We start from the raw sequence: 20860 nt of genomic DNA, 5'->3' as shown, positions 1-20860 counted from the left end.
CTGCAGAAATAAGAGCTACTGTCTTCGGAGCTTGCGTTGCTCACAGTCAGAGTTGAGAACTCCAGTTTCGGGCGGCTAATGGGAAACTTGTTGTCAGTAAACCCACTCTCATAAGTAGCCTTGGAGCCCTGATTGGCAGTAGCCATCAGCACCAAGCTCTGTCCTGGAAGCTGACGGTACCAGTACATCAAGGCGAGCTGGCTATCAACCTGACGACACTCAATCGTCACGGAGGTCCCACGTTGACAGATGGCCCTGCTTGGCTTTTGAGAGAGGAGAGCACCAAACACAGAACCTAGATCCAGAGAGACAGAAACACCCGTGAGAGCTGACAAGCTTGTCCCCAGGCAGGAGGGCCTCCTACTATTTGCTCCAGTATCACCTTGGCTCCCAATCAGCCCTGGAGCACTGCCTCCACTCTGGTTTTGCTCTTCCAGCAGTTACTGTGTTAGGATTCCCTAATAGAACATCTTTCTGCTGTTCGATTGGGGTCATCTCATCATCTCATTATGATCCTCATGAGAGGGTCATGTCATCCTCTGACCCTCTACTCTCAGCATGCATATTCACCCCAAATTTCCCCCGGGATAAGGCCATACCCAGTCCCAGGAGAAGTAGCAGAGGAGTCAACATCTTTAGGTGACAGCCTTGCATCTCCGAGAGAAAAGGCACTAACACATCAAATTCAAGTTCTTCCTTCACCACCGTGTAGCTCTTCCCAAGGGCTCTGTTCCTTGCCTGTCACAGGAAGCCTAGTTTCTGCAGAATGTGGAGACAATTCTTCTGCCCCCTAGTGGAGCTGTGTGGCTCTTCACTTGGGCTGGATCTTTATTCAGAAGGCTCCCAGCCTGCAACTGCAGCCTCCACCACTCCCCATCCATCATTGTTGAACACCACTCATGTTCTACTCCTCGGTATAAGGCAAGAATGGGATGCAGTATTGACCTCAGATAACTAAAGGTAAGATTTTAGAATACTAGGGTAACATAATTCAGAATTGCAACTGTTGGCTGAGTATTTTGGTTATTCCAAACTGAACGGATTTTTCTTTCCCTGATTCCTGAATTCATTCCTCTTAATAAACGGTGCCCCCCACTGTCTTGTTGTCTAGGCTCAGAAGTTCATCTTCATCATCTCTTTTCTTCTCACCTCCCTCATTTATTAGTTCACAACTTAAGTGCACTGTACCTCTTTCATCTCTCACGTCTCCTCCTCATTTTGATCATTTCAGTTATAACTATTTGGTTCCTCTTTACTTAATGGCTATTTGTGGGAGACCTGGGTTCAATCCCTGGGTTGGGAAGATCCCCTGTAGAAGGGAAAGGCTACCCACTTCAGTATTCTGGCCTGGAGAATTCCATGGATACAGTCCATGTGGTCACAAAGAGTCGGACATGACTGAGCGACTTTCACTTTCACTTTTCTGCTATTATTCTGCAGCTCATTGTGGACCATAAGACAGATCTCCGTCTGTAAAATTCGGCCACAGTGCTATGGTCCATTTAATCATCCAGTTGTTTCTTCTATCATGCATCTTCCTGAAACAGCTTAATACTTGTGTAAAAGCTAAGCCAGTCTTTTTGAACACTTACTCTGTTTTACACATGTCATTTCAGACTGTCTATAAATTAGGGTACTTAGGCAACTATGATCCCATATTTTACAGATTAGGCAAGTTTATAGATTTAGTTCAGTTCAGTCGCTCAGTTGTGACCAACCCCTGCAGCCCCATGGACTGCAGCACTCCAGTCTTCCCTGTCCTTCACCATCTCCCAGAGCTTACTCAAACTCATGTCCATTGAGTTCGTGATGCTATCCAACCATCTAATCCCAAAGATTTTTATGTAACCTAATCAAGTTCACATAATTTGTGACTAAGCAGCAGAAGCAGGACACGGATCCACGTGTACGTGATACCAAAGTTCAAAAGCTAGCACAGGTACAAGAGGTTGCCTCACGCTCAGTTACTCATGTCTTAGTAGAGTAGAAGCTGGTGGATGGCTGACAGCTATAGACCTAATGCCCTAAAGGAAATGAGGGATCTCTAGAAAGAGATCCCTGCAAAACGAACTTAGTTCTTTGATTCTGAGATGCCATCTGTTGTAAGATGTACTTTAAAATAACTTTTGTTGTTTTGGGGTGGTGGTTAATTCTAATATGTTAGTAATAAAAATTGATTATGGGATTTGCCAATATTTTAGAAAAGTAAAACTGTGCAAAAAATTTCTATTAAAAAGGAGGAAATGTGAACCACAGAATTGAACCGGAGTCTCTTGCACTGTAGGCAGATTCTTTGCCAGCTGAGCTACCAGGTAAAAGGTATAGAATAATCCAATTTTTTCTTGACATGAAACATTAACTACATTACAATCTCTTGGTCAAATATATCAAACGTTCTTCCAAAATAACCCAGTCTTCTTCTGTTTTAGCAATCCTAAATTCTTCAGACAATTGCCTAGTGATTTCCTGTGAGGGCACAAGCAAGAGTCTAAAATGGAAGAAAGCCCTGACGCCCTGTTCCGTTTCCCAGATGTAATGAGGCGCTGCTCAAGGGTCAGGTGGATCAGCACAGGAGTGGGGGTCTTCCCACTGTTGAGAGAGCTCCAGACAAAACACTCTTTGGGCCCTGAGGTGGGGAGGAGGTTGTGAGAGGGAGCTAGGATCTAGAAGCACCTGAAGCTGAATTAGAGGGGAAAGTGTCCCCGGATTCCCCCTCCTTCTCCTAGGAGGAGGCCTCAGCAGAGGAGCTGAGAAAATCCTCCACCCAAAGCCCAAGGCCTCAGCTAAAGAGACCTAGAAATGCAGTTCCAGGGCTAAGGATGCAAATACTATGAAAAATATATATTTAAAAAAACTGTATTTATTATTTATTTGGCTGCTCCAAGTCTTAGTTGAAATCCGTGGGATGAACCCTTAGATGCAACATGCAGGATCTATTTCCCTGACCAGGGATCAAATTTCAGCTCCCTGCCTTGGGAGTGTGGAGTCTTAGCCATTGAAACACCAGGGAAGTCCTGAAAAAGAATTTTTAAAAATGTTAATTTGTTAATTGCTTTTTATTGGAGTATAGTTGCTTTACAATATAGTGTTAGTTTCTACTGCATAGCAAAATGAATCAGCCATAAGTGTACATATCCCCTCCCTGTGGACTTCCTTCCCACAGTGCAATTAAGTAGAGTTCCCTGTGCTGTATACAACAGGTTCTCATTAGTTATCTATTGCATACATAGCATCAATAGTGTGTATGTGTCATTCCCAATGGCCAGCCCCGGGGTCTGAGTTCTTGACTGCAGCTGCCTCAGAGACTGCAAGGCAATGGCCCCTCTGAAGCTACCATCTCCAGAACTCGCTCATTTCTCAGACAGAACTAAAGAGAGGTCTGGAAATCTTGCATTGGCTGCTAAAACTTTCTGGCCTGGCAGTAACGTGTCACTTATACTTATTGCTCATTCTCAGCACCAACCCTCATGCCCTGCCCCACCTCCAACCTGCAGAAGCCAGGAAGTACAATCCCATCATGTGTCAGGAAGTGGGGAAGCCAGAAATATGTGGGGGACAGCACTCATGATTGTTGTGTGTGAGTGTCTGTGTTAGTTGCTCAGTTGTATCCAACTCTTTGCGACCCCATGGACTGTAGCCCACCAGTCTCCTCTGTCCATGGGATTTCCCAGGCAAGAATACTGGAGTGGGTAACCATTCCCTTCTCCAGGGGATCTTCCTGACCCAGGGATTGAACCTGGGTCTCCTGCATTGCAGGCAGATTCTTTACTGTTTGAGCCACCAGGGAAGCCCTCGTGATTGTTAGTCACTCAGAGAATACAAATCTCCTCCGTCTCCTTCCTATGAGAATGCTGATAAGTTTGATTAGTTATCTATCTGTCTCCCATGCTGCCCATTAGTTTAGGCAATTCTGGCCTTGTTTCCTGTTCCATGAATAGACCTGGATGCATTTCAGTAAATCAAAACCATCATAACCTGATTGTAACTGGTTCAGGAAGGAACATGAGACATAATGCAGGTTGATGAGATGCTATGAGAGGTTGCGGGCCTTTGGGAAAAGCTTTTCTCATTCTTCTAGGTCAGCTTCTAGGAGTAACTCTCTTCTTTCTGGAGGTGAGGGAGAAAGTGAGGGAGCCCTGCTGTGACCTCGTTACAACTGAATTCTTACCACCTCCTGCATCCTAGCTTATTCCTTCTCTCAGAACTTTTCAGTCATTACTGACCACTCAGAGAATGTGGAGAAAGATTCCTTTTTCTCAGTTTTCCTTTATAGGCTGAATGAACAGAATTTGGATTCCCCAAACATTCTCTGGAATCAGCACATATGGTTGATCAAGTTTATCTCAGGGAAGGGTTGACAGTGTGTGACTGTCCTCAGTGGAGAGTAAAGCTACTCAGAACTTCCCTGGTGGTCCACTGATTAAGAATTCTTCTGCCAATGCAGGGGACACAGTTTGGATCCCTGGTCTGGGAAGATCCCTCATGCCTTGGGGCAAATAAGCCTGTGTGCCACAACTGCAAAGCCGTGTTCTAGGGCCCGTGCATGCCACTACTGAAGCCCGTGTGCTTAGAGCGCGAGGTCTGAAACAAGAGAAGCCACCACTAGGGGAACCTGCACATGGCAGCGAAGAGTAGCCTCGGCTTGCGGCAACTAGAAAAAGCCTGCACAGCAATGAAGACCCAGGACAGCCAAAAATAAATTAAAAAAAAAAAAGAATAAATAAATAATAAAATTTTTAAAAATATTTTTTAAAAGTGCAAAGATACTGAGCAGGGTAGCAAATGTATAGTAAAAGGAAGAGGATAGGAAAGGAAAGGAAAAAAAGGATTTAACCAATGCTAGGATGGTGGGGCCTGGTGGGCTGCCGTCTATGGGGTCGCACAGAGTCGGACACGACTGAAGCGATTTAGCAGCAGCAGCAGCAGCAGGGCATAAACAGCTATACGCCAATAAAATTGTTTTTAAATGTTAAACTCTAATTTGTAAACATGTTTTTTATTTATTTTGCTTTTTATTTATTTTTGGCTGTGCTGGGTCTTCATTTCTGCGTGCAACAGTCTTGCCTGGTAAATTCCATGGATGGAAAAGCCTGGCAGGCTACAGTCCCAGGGGGTCTCAAAGAGTCAGATATGAATGAGCACAAGCACAACAGCAACGAAGCTCTAATTTGCCTTTGTAAAAATTCTAAATAGATGTTTAAAAAATTACATCACCACTTTTTATAACCTGAGACCCTTACAGTTGAAATATAATTTCAAAGACTAATACATTAATAATAATAAAAAAAATGGTAGGGGAGAAGTTCCCTGGTGTGGATCTGAGAGAGGAGTCCTCCTGGTGTGGGTCGAGTTTCATGACTTGAGGTTGGGAACAACATACAAGATTGGGCAGGTCCACTTCGGAATGGCCCCTGACTTGGAAAAGGGTGGTGACGGGGGCTTAAAAACTAGCTTGTGCTGCCCTGGCCAAGAAGTGTGGCTGTGGGCTTGGTCCCTCCCTACTGTCTGCCTTTCTTCCAATGGGCACACACGTGCCATAGGAGCAGCATAACTCGGGCCCCGACTCAGGGTCCCCCCACCCCGCTTCCTGCATCTGCCCTTTTTGTGCAGAGAGGATGTGGCCGTGCCGCGCTGTGGATTCACTGCTGGCGCAGAGGTACATAGACGTCTGGTTGGTGGTGGCAGACTCCAGGGTCAGAGGGAAGCTCTCCTTCTTCTTTCTAGAGACGTTGTACCCATGGGGCACATGTCCTTCCTCAACCATGCCAACATTGATTGAGAAATGGAGCAGCTGCAGCCCCAGAGCTGGGTCTTGTCGGTACCAGAACATTCTCTCATGGTCCATGTTCTGTATACACTCTATCATGACTTTCTCTCCCCTCCTTTTGACCAGATATCTTGGAGTTTGGGTTACCTGTGCATCCATGAGGCCTGTGAAGGAGGATGGAGGAGGTGAACAAAAGAGGCCATCAGGAAGCTTCCCTGGTGGCTCAGTGGTAAAGAGTCTGCCTGCAGCTCAAGAGACCAGAGTTCGATCCCTGGATTGGGGAAGGTCCCCTGCAGGAGGAAATGGCAACCCACTCCAGTATTCTTGCCTGGGAAATTTCATGGACAGAGGAACCTGGTGGGCTACAGTCCTCGGGGTCACAAAGAGTCAGACATGACTAAGCATGTAGGCACGCACAGGAAGCTTGTTGAGAGAAAAATCTTGTATCCAGGGTCTAGAAGCAATGGGACAGGGGTTTGCCACCGACTTTCTGGACTCACCTACTCCCAGGAAGCAAAAGGCATAGAGAAGCCCGATTCCCATGGCAGGTTCAAGGCAAGAGGGTCCTCTCCCAGACCCAGGCTACAGGGGGATGAGCTATGAAGTCATGGTCCTGCCCAAGCTCATGGTCCCTCAGCCACTCAGATTCTAGAGAGTCAGGAGGTGCTAAAGTGAAAGCCAGCCCTTTCCCTTGGGGACTACATGTGTGTGTGTGTGCATGTGTGTAGAAAAAAGTTAACCTTGTCTGATCTGTGGAAGGACCTGCTTACAAGGTTGGTATTCAGCTTGATCCCGAATCGGCCTGGGAACTTGAATTTCCAGAGTGTTCTCATGATTTGATAACTGGTGACTGTGGTTTATTTTACCTACAGTGCTTGCACAAACAATGTAGCTTATACTGTAGCTTATACTGTTGTGTTTCTCTGAGTCTGGAATTCAGTATGTGCTAGACAGCAAGGCCTGTGAGCTGAGCCCTCTCAGTTTGCTGGGGATCCCTTAATAAAGCTCCGTAGAAGGGGCAACTTAACAGAAACTTATCTTCTCGCTGTTCTGGAAGCTGGAAGTTCAAGATCAAAGTGTCGGTGGGTTGGTTTCTCCTGAGGCCTCTGTCCTTGGAGGGCTGGAGGCTGTCTTCTCCCCTGTCCTCACGTTGTCTTGCTTCTTTGTGTGTCTCTGTGTCCTCATTTTTCCCTCTTGTAAGGACACCAGCTACACTGGCGGATGGCCCATCCCCGTGACCTCATTTAATGTGGATTACTGCTTTAAAGACCTTCTCCCCAAAGACTGAATGAATTAGTTTTCATCAAGACTGGCAGAAAGATTAAGTTTGTAGAACATGGCAAATTGAGTTTGAAGTACCAATGGAGATTTCAAGTGACATTACCATATAGAAAGTTGCATTGGGCTGAAGCTCAAATTAGGTAACTGACTAGAATACTGAATCTGATAGTTGTTAGAATGGAGAGTTTTATTAAAGTGATGAATTTGAATGATGTTGTTCCAAGAAAGTGCATAAAGTAATGAGAAGAGAGAAAGAGAAAGGAATATTGGAAAAAATTGATTTAATAGAAGAATACAGAAATAGTAGTCTACCAAGGACATTGACAGTGAGTGAACCAAAAATTAAGAAAACATGAGTAGTGTTCTGCCTTAGTCTGGCTGCTTTAACAGAACTTCAGACTGGGTAGCTTATAAATTACAGAAATTATTTCCCACAGTTCTGGAGGTTGGAAGTCTGAGATCAGAATGCTTGCATTATTGGTGGGTGCTCTTTTCTGGTTGTAGACTTCTTGCAACCTCACTTGGTTAGAGGGTGGGCTAGGGAGCTCACTGGGGTTTCTTTCATAAGGGCGTTAATTCCATCCATGAGGGCTCCATTCTTTTGACCTAATCATTTCCCTGGGCTTCCCTGATGGCTCAGTCATTAAAGAATCCACGTGCAATGTGGGAGACCTGGGCTCAATTCCTGGGTTGGGAAGATCACCTGGAAGAGGGCATGGCAACCCACTCCAGTATTCTTGCCTGGAGAATCTCCATGGACAGAGGAGCCTGGCGGGTTGCAGTCCATGGGGTTGCAAAGAGTCTGACACGCTGAGTGACTAAGCATACAGTAATCATCTCCCAAAGGCCCCACCCCCAATACCATCACATTTGCAACTAGAATTTCAACATAAATTCAGGGTAGAGGGGGAAACGTAAACATTCAGATCATAGCATATTTTAGCTCTAAAAATCCACCCAATTTTGTAGATATTTCTTTAGCATGTGAGCAATTATTTGAGGTAGAGGTTAGGCACCAGAAAAAGATTCCATAAGGAAGACCAAGACTGAATTCCTTCAAGGAACAGTTTAAATTAGAACTCTCCTGGTCCTAGGAACAAAGAGAAAACTGGTGCCCTAGGGCAGGTCTAAGTCAAGAATAATGGTATGCCAGCTCCAGGCTCAGCCCACTCCAGTATTCTTGCCTGGAGAATCCTGTGGATGGAGGAGCCTGGTGGGCTGCTGTCCATAGGGTGGCACAGAGTCGGACACGACTGAAGTGACTTAGCAGCAGCAGCAGCAGCTCCAGGCTCTGATACAATGGAGGGCACCGGGTTTGTGGATTCTATATCAGTGCAAAGGGGTCTGTCAACATCATTGTCTCAGAGTCTCTCATGAGATAGGGTTCACTTATGATGACTTCCAGGAACTAAGAATAAGTTATTGGATATAGGCTCTATTTCACAGGAAGCAGTCTTTGGGTGTCAGTCTCCACTGACATCTTTGATTTAATTAGTATAATTCTATTTATATTGAGAATATAATAAAAGTGGGGCTTCCCAGGTAGCACCAGCGGTAAAGAATTAGCCTGCCAATGCAGGAGAAGTGGGGGTTCAATCCCTGGGTGAGAAAGATCCCCTGGAGAAGGACATGGCAAGCCACTCCAGTATCCTTGCCTGCAGTACTACAGACATGGCTGAACACAGCACAGCCATAAATAAAAGGTATAATCTGGCTTGGACCTAAAGAGCAACAATTATTGTAGTTCAGAAATACCTTGGGTAAGTCTTGCAAAAAAGAGAGAATGGTCCCGAAGAAGTCTCTGTGTATGACAGCGTGTGATATTCCCAGGAGAGAACTCACCTTGAAGTAAGGGTAGGTATGGAGCCTGGCAGGATAAACTTACCTGGTAATATAGCCATAGTTCTTGAAAAGATGAGCAGATTCTAAGCTAAGCTGGGTTTTACTGCCTGAATTTGTGTCTTGGATGAGGTCCTCTGTCTTCCCTTGCTTCAAGTTAAAATTATTATTTTAATGGTTGGAGTGTATGTAATTGAATGAAACTGTGTGCTAAAATCTCAGTAAGACGTTAGAGATCAAGACATAGATCTGTAGTCTTGCCCCTTCAGCACTGACAAAGAAAAGGTTGAGCCAAAGGCTTTCTCTTGTATTTTCATCAATAGAGATGACACTTGGCAGGAAACTTTCTACTGGGCGTGATGATGGAACCCACTGGGAAGAATAATAGGGTCTTGCTGTATTGAGCTGCAAAGCTGAAGCATCTGCAGTGGCCGACAGGTATTTTAGGGCTCAACAGAAAAGAATCCAATGGATACAGTGGTACCAAGAGAGGCAACATCCTTGTTGGATGACATATAGCACAGAGTAAACGGGGGCTGCAGTAGAGGAGGAATAAAAGTACCCGAGGACATGATTTATCTTGTTTACGTACCCAGGTGGAAACCCCTGGCATTTCCCCAAGGTAGGTGTGGGAGAGGACTTTGCAGGGGACTTAGATCCTGGACAAGACAGAGAGGTATTGGGAAGATGATTGAAAAGAAGACCAATTCCTTTATGCATATAACAGGACTCTCTTCAGGCACTCTGGTAAGTACGGGGAAAAGTAACCAGTATAGGCATGGTCCCTGCTCTCGTTGACTTTGCCTTTATTCATATGAATTTTAAATAGCAAACAATGGAGTGTGTTAATTGCCCTGAGAATAATAGTTTAGGCTGTCTTTAGAGCACTTTCCTAGTGGCTCAGACGGTAAAGTGTCGGCCTGCAATGCAGGAGACCTGGGTTCGATCCCTGGGTTGGGAAGATCCTCTGGAGAAGGAAATGGCAACCCACTCCAGTACCCTTACCTGGAAAATCCCATGGACAGAGGAGCCTAGTAGGCTACAGTCCATGGGGTCGCAAAGAGTCGGACATGACTGAGCAACTTCACTTCACTAGAGCACATAGCAGAGGAAATAATCCCATGAGGGATTCGAGGAAATCTTCCTGAGGAAAAGACTTCTGGATTGGTATGTGGAGAAATCATCAGCTAGGTGTCCAGGTAGAGAGGGAGAGGGAGAGGGAGAGAGTAAACACTCTCTGGGAGAGTGAACATTACTGGTGAAGATCCAAGAGTGAGTCAGCGTAGCATGGATTTGGGGACCTGAGGGAGGTGGACTCTCTCTCCTTGAATGGAAAGCAGGTGTGGTAACTGAAAGAGGACGTTCCTCTTAGGAAGGTGGTGGTTTAGTCCCTCAGTCAGGCCTAACTCTTGCGACCCCATGAACGGTAGCCCGCCAGGCTGCTCTGTCCATGGGGTTTCCCAGGCGAGAATACTGGACTGGGTTGCCATTTCCTTCTCCAGTTAGGAAAGTGTGTGCGTGTGTGCGAAGTCACTTCAGTCGTGTCCAGCTCTTTGAGACCCTGTGGACTGCACCCCACCAGGTTCCTCTGTCCATGGGATTCCCCAGGCAAAAATACTGAAGTGGGTTGCCATGCCTTCTTCCAGGGAATCTTCCTAACCTCAGGATCAAACCTGCATCTCTTATGTCTCTTGCATTAGCAGGTGGGTTCTTTACCATGAGTGCCACCTGGGAAGCCCAATTAGGAAGGAAGACAGGTGCAAAGACTGCATCTTGGAGGGTGCTGAGAAGCTTGTGAACTACCATAAACTTGTGACTTTAAGTAAATGAAAGACACTGATGGGTTTTAGGCTCCAGAGTGGTTTGTGGGTGGGGGCAGGGAGCACATTGGAAGGTGGTGGGAGACCACATATCAGATCACAGTGTTTTCAGTGAGATTAGGAAAATTGGTAAAATTTGCAAGGAATTTAATACTAAGAAGCATGCAGGCGATGGTGGTGGATTAAGTGTGGAGGAAGAGTATGTCTGAGATGGTGAGCACGACTCCTACATCTCTGGCTTGTGTGTTTGGCTGGATGGCAGACCACTTGCACAGATGAGGGAAATGGGAGAGATATTAGATTTAGTTAACAACTTAGATGTGCTATTCTCCCCAAGTGTCAAAACCTCCAGTAATAGGTCCTAGCAGGTGGGATTGAAATTTGGTTGAGTGATTGGGCTGAAAATGAAATCTTCAGTTTGGGCTACAGTGAAGCTCAGCGAGGACGAAGGATTGCAGTATGCATAAAATTCCTTTTCTAGGAAAGAAATTCTTTACCCTTGGTGCTAGACTTCACACAGGGAGCGTGTCCTGCCTACACTTTGAAAAGCTCATGGGTACTGGAAGTAAGAGGGGAACACGTTGCCAAGGGGTTGCCTTGCTCAGACCCCCCAAAGCTTGGGAGGCAAAGGAGGACTCCTGGAGTCTCTGATGGTGGGAAGTTTGTCCTCTTGGCTGGGTGGGGCCTCCCAAGGGAGGAGCCTCCTCTCTTGTGGCTGCCCTTTTTGTGCAGAGAGCAGCTGGCTGTGTCACGCTGTGTATTCACTGCTGGCACAGAGGTACAAGGAGGTCTGGTTGGTGCTGGCCAACTCCAAGGTCAGGGGGAAGTTTGGTTTCTCTTCTCGAGAGGCAGTGTATCCATCAGGGATATCTCCTTTTTCAATAAACCCAACATTCCTTGAAAAGTAGATCAGCTTTGGACCCAGCCCTGGGTCTTGTCGATACCAGTACATCACATCGTGGTTCATATTCTGAGAACAGGTCAATGTCACCCTCTTTCTGGTCTCTGTGATGCGGTGTCTTGGGCTCTGGGTCACATCAGCTTCTAGGGGGCCTGTGGAGGAAGGAATTAGAGCAAGAGAAAGCTGAGGAGGCACCTGGTGCTGCAACCTTCACAGAAGGACTTGAGCTAAAACCGGCAAGCTACGGCCAAGGCTTGCCCATGGGTTCTGGGACTCACCTGCTGCCAGGAGACAAAACAGGAAACAGCCCAGGAGCTGGGGGCCCATGGCAGCGTCACTCAGGCTCTGCCTGCCCTGGGGGCCCTAGTTGGTTTCTGTGATGTCTGTCTGCAGTTACTTGACCCTCATTTTCAGGAGAGCAGCTCCTCCCATTTCCTTAGAGGGCTGAAGGGTAACACAGGTCCTGGTCAATGTGGGTTGGCAAGACTTGCAGTCACTGGCATTTTCCTTGCCCTCCTCTGGTTTCTATCCATTTGACATCTTCTTATTAGCACACTCTTGTCAAAGTTGAAAAATATTTCTGTATTTTTATATCTTTATCATGAAAATCGGTATAACATATTTGGTCATCACTTAGATATGTGAGAACATGAAACTTCCACTATCATCAAAGCAACAGTTTTTCTACCTCAGAAGCTTTCATTTCTACTCTGTAGGAAAAAATTTCAAGATTATTCCTATCTTTGACTATCCTTTGATGTATTTTTTAGCCACGACCTTTTGAAAGTATCTCCAGTGTAAAAACTTATCCAAGTCCACTTTATGGGTTATTTTATCAATCTGTATTCAGTTCAAGGTCCTAGACTCAGGGCTCTTTTCTTGTTAGCAGATTAAATTTAGTAGTAGCCAGTGTAAGTTGGCATCATTGACTCAATGGACATGAGTTTGGGCAAACTCTGGGAGATGGTGAAGGACAGGGAAGCCTGGCTTGCTGCAGTCCATGTGGTCACAAAGATTCAGACATGACTGAGTGATTGAACAACAGCAATGGTGTAAGTAGCTTCTTTTCTCAAGGCTGGTGCTAGATGGATCTTTCTTCCTTCTCTTTTCTCTCCTCTTATGCTGCTGCTGCTGCCACTGCTAAGTCACTTCAGTCGTGTCCAACTCTGTGCAATCCCATAGATGGCAGCCCACCAGGCTCTCCTGTCCCTGGGATTCTCCAGGCAAGAACACTGGAGTGAGTTGCCATTTCCTTCGCCAATGCATGAATGTGAAAAGTGAAAGTGAAGTCGCGCAGTCATGTCTGACTCTTTGCCACCCCATGGACTGCAGCCCACCAGGCTCCTCTGTCCATGGGATTTTCCAGGCTAGAGTACTGGAGTGGGTTGCCATTGCCTTCTCCCTCTCCTCTTATAGGAACTGTGAAAGGCAGAGAAGAGATCTGCCTTCTTCAATAACCGCTTACTTTTACCAACCAGTTCAGTTTCTTTGCTGCTTATGGGCTGTGGCTTTCCTGGTTTGTGATCTCCAGATGGGAGGGTTCTGTCACTGGATATTGCATTGTAGCCAGGCTGTGTTCTCTGCTCTGGATCACAGTCATGGGGAGCTCTGCCTATAACTGGGGTGTCATAGCATCTTCTTAGCTCCTCCAGCCACTCACATATCGCTCCTTTTCCAGGACTCAATGTCCTTCCTGCATTGAGGTGACTTTCCTGGGATTGCTGAGACTATTTCCCTGCTTTGAACACCTTTGAGTTTTTCTTGAGCTTTGCTGGAAACAAAATATTCTTGGGCAGAAGGAGGAGAAGGAAAGACACTGCCCCACCCTCCTAATTGCTTCAGCCACAGCTAGAGCTTTGCTGAATCACTGTCATCTCCAGGCAAGAAATGGGTCCTCATCTCAAACCTCAGAGATGGCTTTCTTGCCCCCAGTCCCCTTCATGGAGGAGTGAGTTCAGGGCCAACAGTCCCTATTCCGTACGAATAAGGGAGATGCAGCTGCTGTCATGACATTAACTCTGCTCTAAGGAGGAGTGTTCTTTCTTTTTCTATTTCTGTGCCATTCCTTTAAAAAAAATTATTTTTGGCTGCACTGGGTCTTTGTTGCAGTGCTTAGGCTTCTCGTTGTGGTGGCTTCTCTTGTTGTGGAGCTTGGGGTCTAGGGGCACACAGGCTTCAGTAGCAGTGGTCCACCGGCTTAACTGCCCTGCGCCACGTGGGATCTTCCCAGACAAGGGATCGAACCGGAATCCCCTGCATTGCAAGGTGAATTCTTAACCACTGGACAAACAGCCCTGTGCCATTTCTTTTTGGAAAAGATGGTGGGGATCAAAATTGGCTCTACTTCAGTCCTAGGCAGTCCTCCGAATATCCTAGCTATGGGTACAAGTGTTCTCGAAGAGGGGAAAAATTCTCATGAACCTGCCTCAAGTAAATAATTTTGTATTACTCAGTAAACCTTATCATTCCAAATTGCATCATTCCAAATCTTTCAGTTTGTCTACATTCACAAAGATAAACTCACAATGTATACTTTTATCCATTGGATTTTCCAAATTCTGTGGTACTTTCAACACCATGCTGCTGCTAAGTCGCTTCAGTCGTGTCCAACTCTGTGTGACCCCATAGATGGCAGCCCACCAGGCTCCCCCATCCCTGGTATTCTTCAGGCAAGAACACTGGTGTGGGCTGCCATTTCCTTCTCCAACGCATGAATGTGAAAAGTGAAAGTGAAGCTGCTCAGTCATGTCCGATTCCTAGCGACCCCATGGACTGCAGCCTTCCAGGCTCCTCTGTCCATGGGATTTGCCAGGCAAGAATACTGGACTGGGTTGTCATTGCCTTCTCCATTCAACACCATAGAGGTGGATAATTACAGCTCAAAGATTTATAGTTTATCCCAAGCACTTCCTATATTAGATTAACCCAATATTTAGGAGGCAGCTGCTTCTATATTCCTAGCAAGCCATAAGCTAATTCATTCTCCTCGGACACATGCTTCTTCCCCCATCCCTGTCCTGTTGACTGTGAAGCTGTTCTGGTTTCTTCTTTCTCAACATCAAGCAAAACACTGAAGTGATGCTGTTAACCTGAGTCCCCCTTATCCATGTACTAGGAACCAGTTCCTATACCTCCTCACCCTTCCTTCTCAGAATTTCCTTCTGATTGTTCCTTCCCAAGGCCAACACACTCAAGAGTTTTGGGAACTTCAGTTCCCCAGCATGGGCCAGTCTCCTGTGTCCCTAACAAAGGGAATGAGAAGAAAACAGAATCCTCGAGATGTCCAGGAGCTCCGAAATGGCCCCTCCATCTTTTGCACTTTAATGTAACACCTTTTACTCAGCACTGTCCATCTCTTTCTGTTTTTCCCTGAGCCTCTTCAGTAATTGGTCTCAGCCTCCTCTCTGAGGCTCTGCTTAGTAAACTCTGCTGCATCTCTCATCTTCCTCCTGGCTGACAATTTCTTGACAATAATAATCATGCTTGCCTCTACCCAATTGAGGAAATATCTCTTTAAAATCCCTGCAAGTAGAACATATTTGTTCCTTTAAATACACAGCATTTTTTTTATGACCTCTGGATGATCTTGAGTATAGAAACAGACTACAGAATTTTCACCACCCTTTTACTTCTGGTGACTGCAGCCATGAAATTAAAAGATGCTTACTCCTTGGAAGGAAAGCTATGACCAACCTAGATAGCATATTAAAAAGCAGAGACATTACTTTGCCAACAAAGGTCCATCTAGTCAAGGCTGTTGTTTCTCCAGTGGTCATGTATGGATGTGAGAGTTGGACTGTGAAGAAAGCTGAGTGCTGAAGAATTGATGCTTTTGAATGTGGTGTTGGAGAAGACTCTTGAGAGTCCCTTGGACTGCAAGGAGGTCCAACCAGTCCATCCTAAAGGAGATCAGTCCTGGGTGTTCATTAGAAGGAATGATGCTAATGCTGAAACTCCAGTACTTTGGCCACCTCATGCAAAGAGTTAACTCATTGGAAAAGATCCTGATGCTGGGAGGGATTGGGGGCAGGAGGAGAAGGGGACAACAGAGGATGAGATGGCTGGATGGCATCACCGACTTGATGGACATGAGTTTGAGTGAACTCCAGGAGTTGGTGATGGACAGGGAGGCCTGTCGTGCTGCAATTCATGGGGTCACAAAGAGTTGGACACGACTGAGCGATTGAACTGAACTGAACTGAAGCTATTTTCAATTTTGAGGAAATCACTCTATGTTGTATATTTTCCTATACTATATGATTTAACCTTCAAAAATCTAGTGAAAGATATTTGTATAGAGTTTTATTTTTAAAATAAATTTTTATTGAAGTATAGTTGCTTTAAAATGTTGTGTTACTTTCTGCTGTGCAGCAAAGTGAATCAGCCATGTATATACACACGTCCCCTTCCTTTCAGACTTCCTCCACATTCAGGTCACCACAGCGCATTAAGTAGAGTTCCCTGTGCTATAGAGTATGTTTTCATTAGTTCTTTATTTTATACATGATCTTACTTGAGTTTTCTTTTAATTGGTGTTACAGTATTCAATTTTCAGTTCAGTTCAGTTCATTTCATTCACTCAGTTGTGTCTGACCCTTTGCAACCCCATGGGCTGTAGCACGCCAGGCTTCCCTGTCCATCACCAATTTTATTCAATTTTATCAAACATTTGTCAGTACCTGAAATTTAAGTTTCTATTAGTTCAGTTCAGTTGCTCAGTTGTGTCTGACCCTTTGTGACACCATGGACTGCAGCACACCAGGCTTCCCTGTCCATCACCAACTCCCAGAGTTTTTTTAAACTCATGTCCATTGAGTCAGTGATGCCATCCAACCATCTCATCCTCTGTCATCCCCTCCTTCTCCCATCTTCAATCTTTTCCAGCATCAGGGTCTTTTCAAATGAGTCAGTTCTTTGCATCAGGAGGCCAAAGTATTGGAGTTTCAGTTTCAACATCAGTCCTTCCAATGCATATTCAGGATTATTTCCTTTAGGATGGATTGGTTGGATCTCCTTGCAATCCAAGGGACTCTCAAGAGTTTTCTCCAACACCACAGTTCAAAAGCATCAATTCTTCAGCTCTCAGACTTCTTTATAGTCCACCTCTCACATCCATACATGCTGCTGCTGCTAAGTCGCTTCAGTTGTGTCCTACTCTGTGCGACCCCATAGACGGCAACCCAATAGGCTCCACTGTCCCTGGGATTCTCCAGGCAAGAACACTGGAGTGGGTTACCATTTCCTTCTCCAATGCATGAAAGTGAAAAGTGAAAGTGAAGTCGCTCAGTCGTATCTGGCTCTTAGTGAGCCCATGGACTGCAGCCTACCAGGCTCCTCCATCCATGGGATTTTCCAGGCAAGAGTACTGGAGTGGGGTGCCATTGACTTCTCTGCCACAGCCTTGACTAGATGGAAGTTTCTATTAAAGAACATATTAGTGCTCTCTAGTGGAATAACTGGAGAAGGAAATGGCAACCCACTCCAGTATTCTTGCCTGGAGAATCCTGTGGACGGAGGAGCCTGGTGGGCTGCTGTCTATGGGGTTGCACAGAGTTGGACACGACTGAAGCGACTTAGCAGTAGCAGCAATGGAATAACACTGCAGTAGGCAAAGTAATGGCTCCTTTAAGGAGCTCAAGTCCGAATCCCCATAATCAGTGAATGTTTATATTCAAAAGGGAATTAAGGTTGTGGAAGCAATTAAGGTTGCTAACCAGCTTGTACTGAGCTATGGACAGTACTCTGGGTTACCCAGGTGGGAGCAACTGAATCACATGGGTCCTTAGGAGCAGATCGCCTTTCCCAGCTGTGTTTAGAGGAAGACGTGCATCTGGAATGAGAGTCAGACAGACTGAATGCTGCTGCCTTTGAAGCTGGAGGAAGGGAGCCATAGGAAAGGAGAGGCTTCAGAAAGGAACAGAGTTTAGCCAATAGACTGATTCTGAGTGAGACCCGAGTTGGACTTCTGACCTCCAGAACTGTAAGATAATAAATTCTGTGTTGTTTTAAGCCATTGAATGTGTGGTAACTTGCTATGGAAGCAACAGAAAACAAATACAATCACCAACACTAAAAATGCGTGGCATGATGTGGCAAAGCAATTAGGATGGAAAAAGCAAGGTAAGTGTAAACAAAACAAAAAGACAACTTATGGACTGGTATAAAATATTTGCAAACAATGCCATTTAAAGGGGTTAATTTCCAAAGTATACAAATAGCATATACAACTCAGTCTCAAAAAAAACAAGCAACTTAATCAAAAAAATGGGTAGAAGACCTAAATAGACATTTAGAATGCCAACAAGCACATGAAAAGATGTTTATCATTGCTAATTATTAGAGAAATGCAAATTGAAACTACAATGAAGTATCACCTCATCAATCAGGATGACCATTATCAAAATCTCTATAAACAATAAATGCTGGAGAGGGTATGGAGAAAAGGGAACCCTTATACACTGTTGGTGGGAATGTAAATTGGTTCAGCCACTATGGAGAACATTGTGGAGGTTCCCTAAAAACTGAAAACAGAGTTACCATCAGTTCAGTTCAGTCATGTCCAACTCTTTGCAACCCCATGGACCAGGCTTCCCTGTCCATCACCAACTCCCGGAGCTTGCTCAAACTCATGTCCATCGAGTCGGTGCTGCCATTCAACCATCTCATCCTCTGTCATCCCCTTCTCCTCCTGCCTTTAATCTTTCCCAGCAGCAGGGTCTTTTCAAGTGAGTCAGTTCTTTGCATCAGGTGGCCAAAGTATTGGATTTTCAGCCTCAACATCAGTCCTTCCAGTGAACACTCAGGACTGATCTCCTTTAGGATGGACTGGTTGGATCTCCTTGCAGCCCAAGGGACTCTCAAGAGTCTTCTCCAACACAACCAACACCCTTGGACAGAAAAGTGAATGGACTTCTGATATGCTCAACAACAAGGGCAAATCGCAATCTTCTGCTCTTTGGAGGGTGACTTCATGTGTCACACCTCCTTGCTTTCCTTGACAGCAGCACCCTGGTGGCTCTGCACTACCTAGCAGAGACTGTCAGATCAAAGGAAGGAATTCTTCCCAGGGGAACAGTACCTTCCTGAGGCTAGCGATGACTGTGGGGCTCCCTGCTGGAACTTTCTAATCGTAAACCTGCGGAGATGAGGCATTAGCAGAAATGGAGTTTGTCAAGAGCAGAAATTGGTAGCATCCTCCTTTAAAAGTGCATCATCTGATTCAAGCTCCCATCCTTAGCCCTTTGCCTCTTAGACTGATCACAGAGTAGCTTTCTTCATCAGCCCTCTTCTTGCAGCTGCTTGGCAGTAGGGCTCTGTATTAGCTTTCTATTCCTGCTATAACAAATGTTTACCAAATCCAAGCCCACTCTGCTCACCACAGGATCAGCCAATAAATCGGGAGATGAGGTGTTGCGATAAGGAATAGAGACTTTATTTGGAAAGCCAGCAGACCAAGAAGATGGCAGACTAACGTCCCCCCAAAATCATTTTATCAGGGTTTGGATGCCAGTTTCTTTTACAGAACAGAGAAGGGGAGAAGGTGAGGAAGTAAAGTAAAAAGGCCATTAGTTTGTCCTGGCTTGGCCAGCATTGGGGGGTGGGGGGAGGAATGTGTTAGTTTCTGCTTTCCTATAGCCATTCACGGGTGCTGCACGCTAAGTCACTTCAGTAGTGTTGATGCTCTGCAGCCTTCTGGTCTGTAGCCCTCCAGGCTCCTCTGTCCATGAGCTTCTCCAGGCAAGAATACTGGAGTGGGTTGCTGTTTCCTGTTCCAGGGGATCTTCCCAACCAGGGATAGAACCCGCGTCTCTTTATGTCTCCTGCATCGACAGATGGGTTCTTTACCACTAGCGCCACTGGGAAGCCCTGTGGGCAGAATCACATTGTCTCTTTGTTCAGTAAGCTGAATGAGCCACTTATTTAACACTCAGGCAGAAGGGCAGGGTTCCCAGAGTCAGGCCATTATGTATGATTATAATAAGAGTAACAAAAAGCAAAGGTTTAAGTCAGAGAAAGGGACCCAACCTGGAGTCAGGTTTTGCTCTTCACTGTTACAAAATTATCCGAACTCAGTGGCTTAAAACAACATAAATTAACTATCTTACCATAGGTTAGAAGTTTGACATGGGTCTCATTAGGTTGAAATCAAAGTATGCAGGGATTTGTATCTTTCCTGGAGCTCTAGGGGGGAATCTATTTCTTTGTCTTTTTCAATTCCTAGAGACCACCCACATCCCTTGGACCCCTTCCTCCATCTTCAAAGCCAGTAACAGCAGATGGAACCCTCCTCAAAGTACACAGATGCCAGGGGCTGTTAAGGGCCTATGTGTCTAGTTGGGTCCACAGGATGATTCAGGCGACTCCCTATCTCGAGGTCAACTGATTAGCAAATTTAACTGCATCTACAAATCTAATTCTCTTTTTTCATGTAAGGGATCCAATCAGTCCATCCTTAAAGGAGATGTTCAGTCCTGGGTGTTCATTGGAAGGACTGATGTTGAAGCTGAAACTCCAATATTTTGGCCACCTGATGCAAAGAGCTGACTCATTTGAAAAGACCCTGATGCCGGGAAAGATTGAGGGCAGGAGGAGAAGGGGACGACAGAGGATGAGATGGCTGGATGGCATCACCGACTCAATGGACATGAGTTTGGGTAAACTTCGGGAGTTGGTGATGGACAGGGAGGCCTGGTGTGCTGCAATTCATGGGGTCGCAGAGAGTCAGACACGACTGAGTGACTGAAGTGAACTGAACTGAACGTATTCACAGGTTCCCAGGACTAGGGCATGGACAGTTGCTTATCACAAAACACTCTTCTTTGGGGGAACTACATGGTAAACTTAAAATTCTGCTCCTTAATAATCCTTGAAGACAAACATATTTCATTTTCTTTTTCACTTGCTACTCCTTCCCCTCACACACAAAGTAAGTTTCTCCTCTCTCTGGGTGGTCCTAAATCCACACATTGTCTGAAAACTTTTCACTACCCTCTGGGTCCTTTTACTCAGGCCATTCCATTTCTGGGTATGCATGCGTGCTCAGTCACATCAGCCATGTCTGACTCTTTGCGACCCCATGGGGTGTAGCCCATCAGGCTTCTCTGCCCATGGGATTGCCCAGGCAAGAATACTGGAGTGGGTTGCTATGCCCTCCTCCAGGGGATCTTCCTGACCCAGGGATCGAACTTGCATCTGCCTGTGTCTCCTGCATTGCAGCCAGTTTCTTTACCCGCTGAGCCACCTGGGAAGCCC

The 20860-nt window shown here is 45.7% G+C and overlaps 1 long non-coding RNA gene and 2 gene segments (V, D, J or C); 1 reads left to right on the top strand and 2 right to left on the bottom strand.

Moving 5' to 3' along the window:
* Positions 1-20860, bottom strand: part of LOC129659598 (T cell receptor beta constant 1-like) — a 102914-nt gene that overhangs the window by 36691 nt on the left and 45363 nt on the right.
* LOC129659606 (uncharacterized) lies at positions 724-4667 on the top strand. The gene is made up of 3 exons (XR_008718146.1): positions 724-960; positions 2238-2312; positions 4445-4667. It is a non-coding gene; the product is annotated as an uncharacterized LOC129659606 (long non-coding RNA).
* LOC129659604 (T cell receptor beta variable 27-like) lies at positions 10840-11978 on the bottom strand. The segment is given in 2 exon segments: positions 10840-11760; positions 11887-11978. Coding segments are annotated over 2 exon segments (354 nt in total).

This window comes from Bubalus kerabau, chromosome 8, assembly GCF_029407905.1.
Source record: "Bubalus kerabau isolate K-KA32 ecotype Philippines breed swamp buffalo chromosome 8, PCC_UOA_SB_1v2, whole genome shotgun sequence".
Lineage (NCBI taxonomy): Eukaryota > Metazoa > Chordata > Mammalia > Artiodactyla > Bovidae > Bubalus > Bubalus kerabau.
The sequence above is the reverse complement of the archived record's forward strand: the minus strand, read 5'-3'. Positions and strand labels throughout refer to the sequence as shown.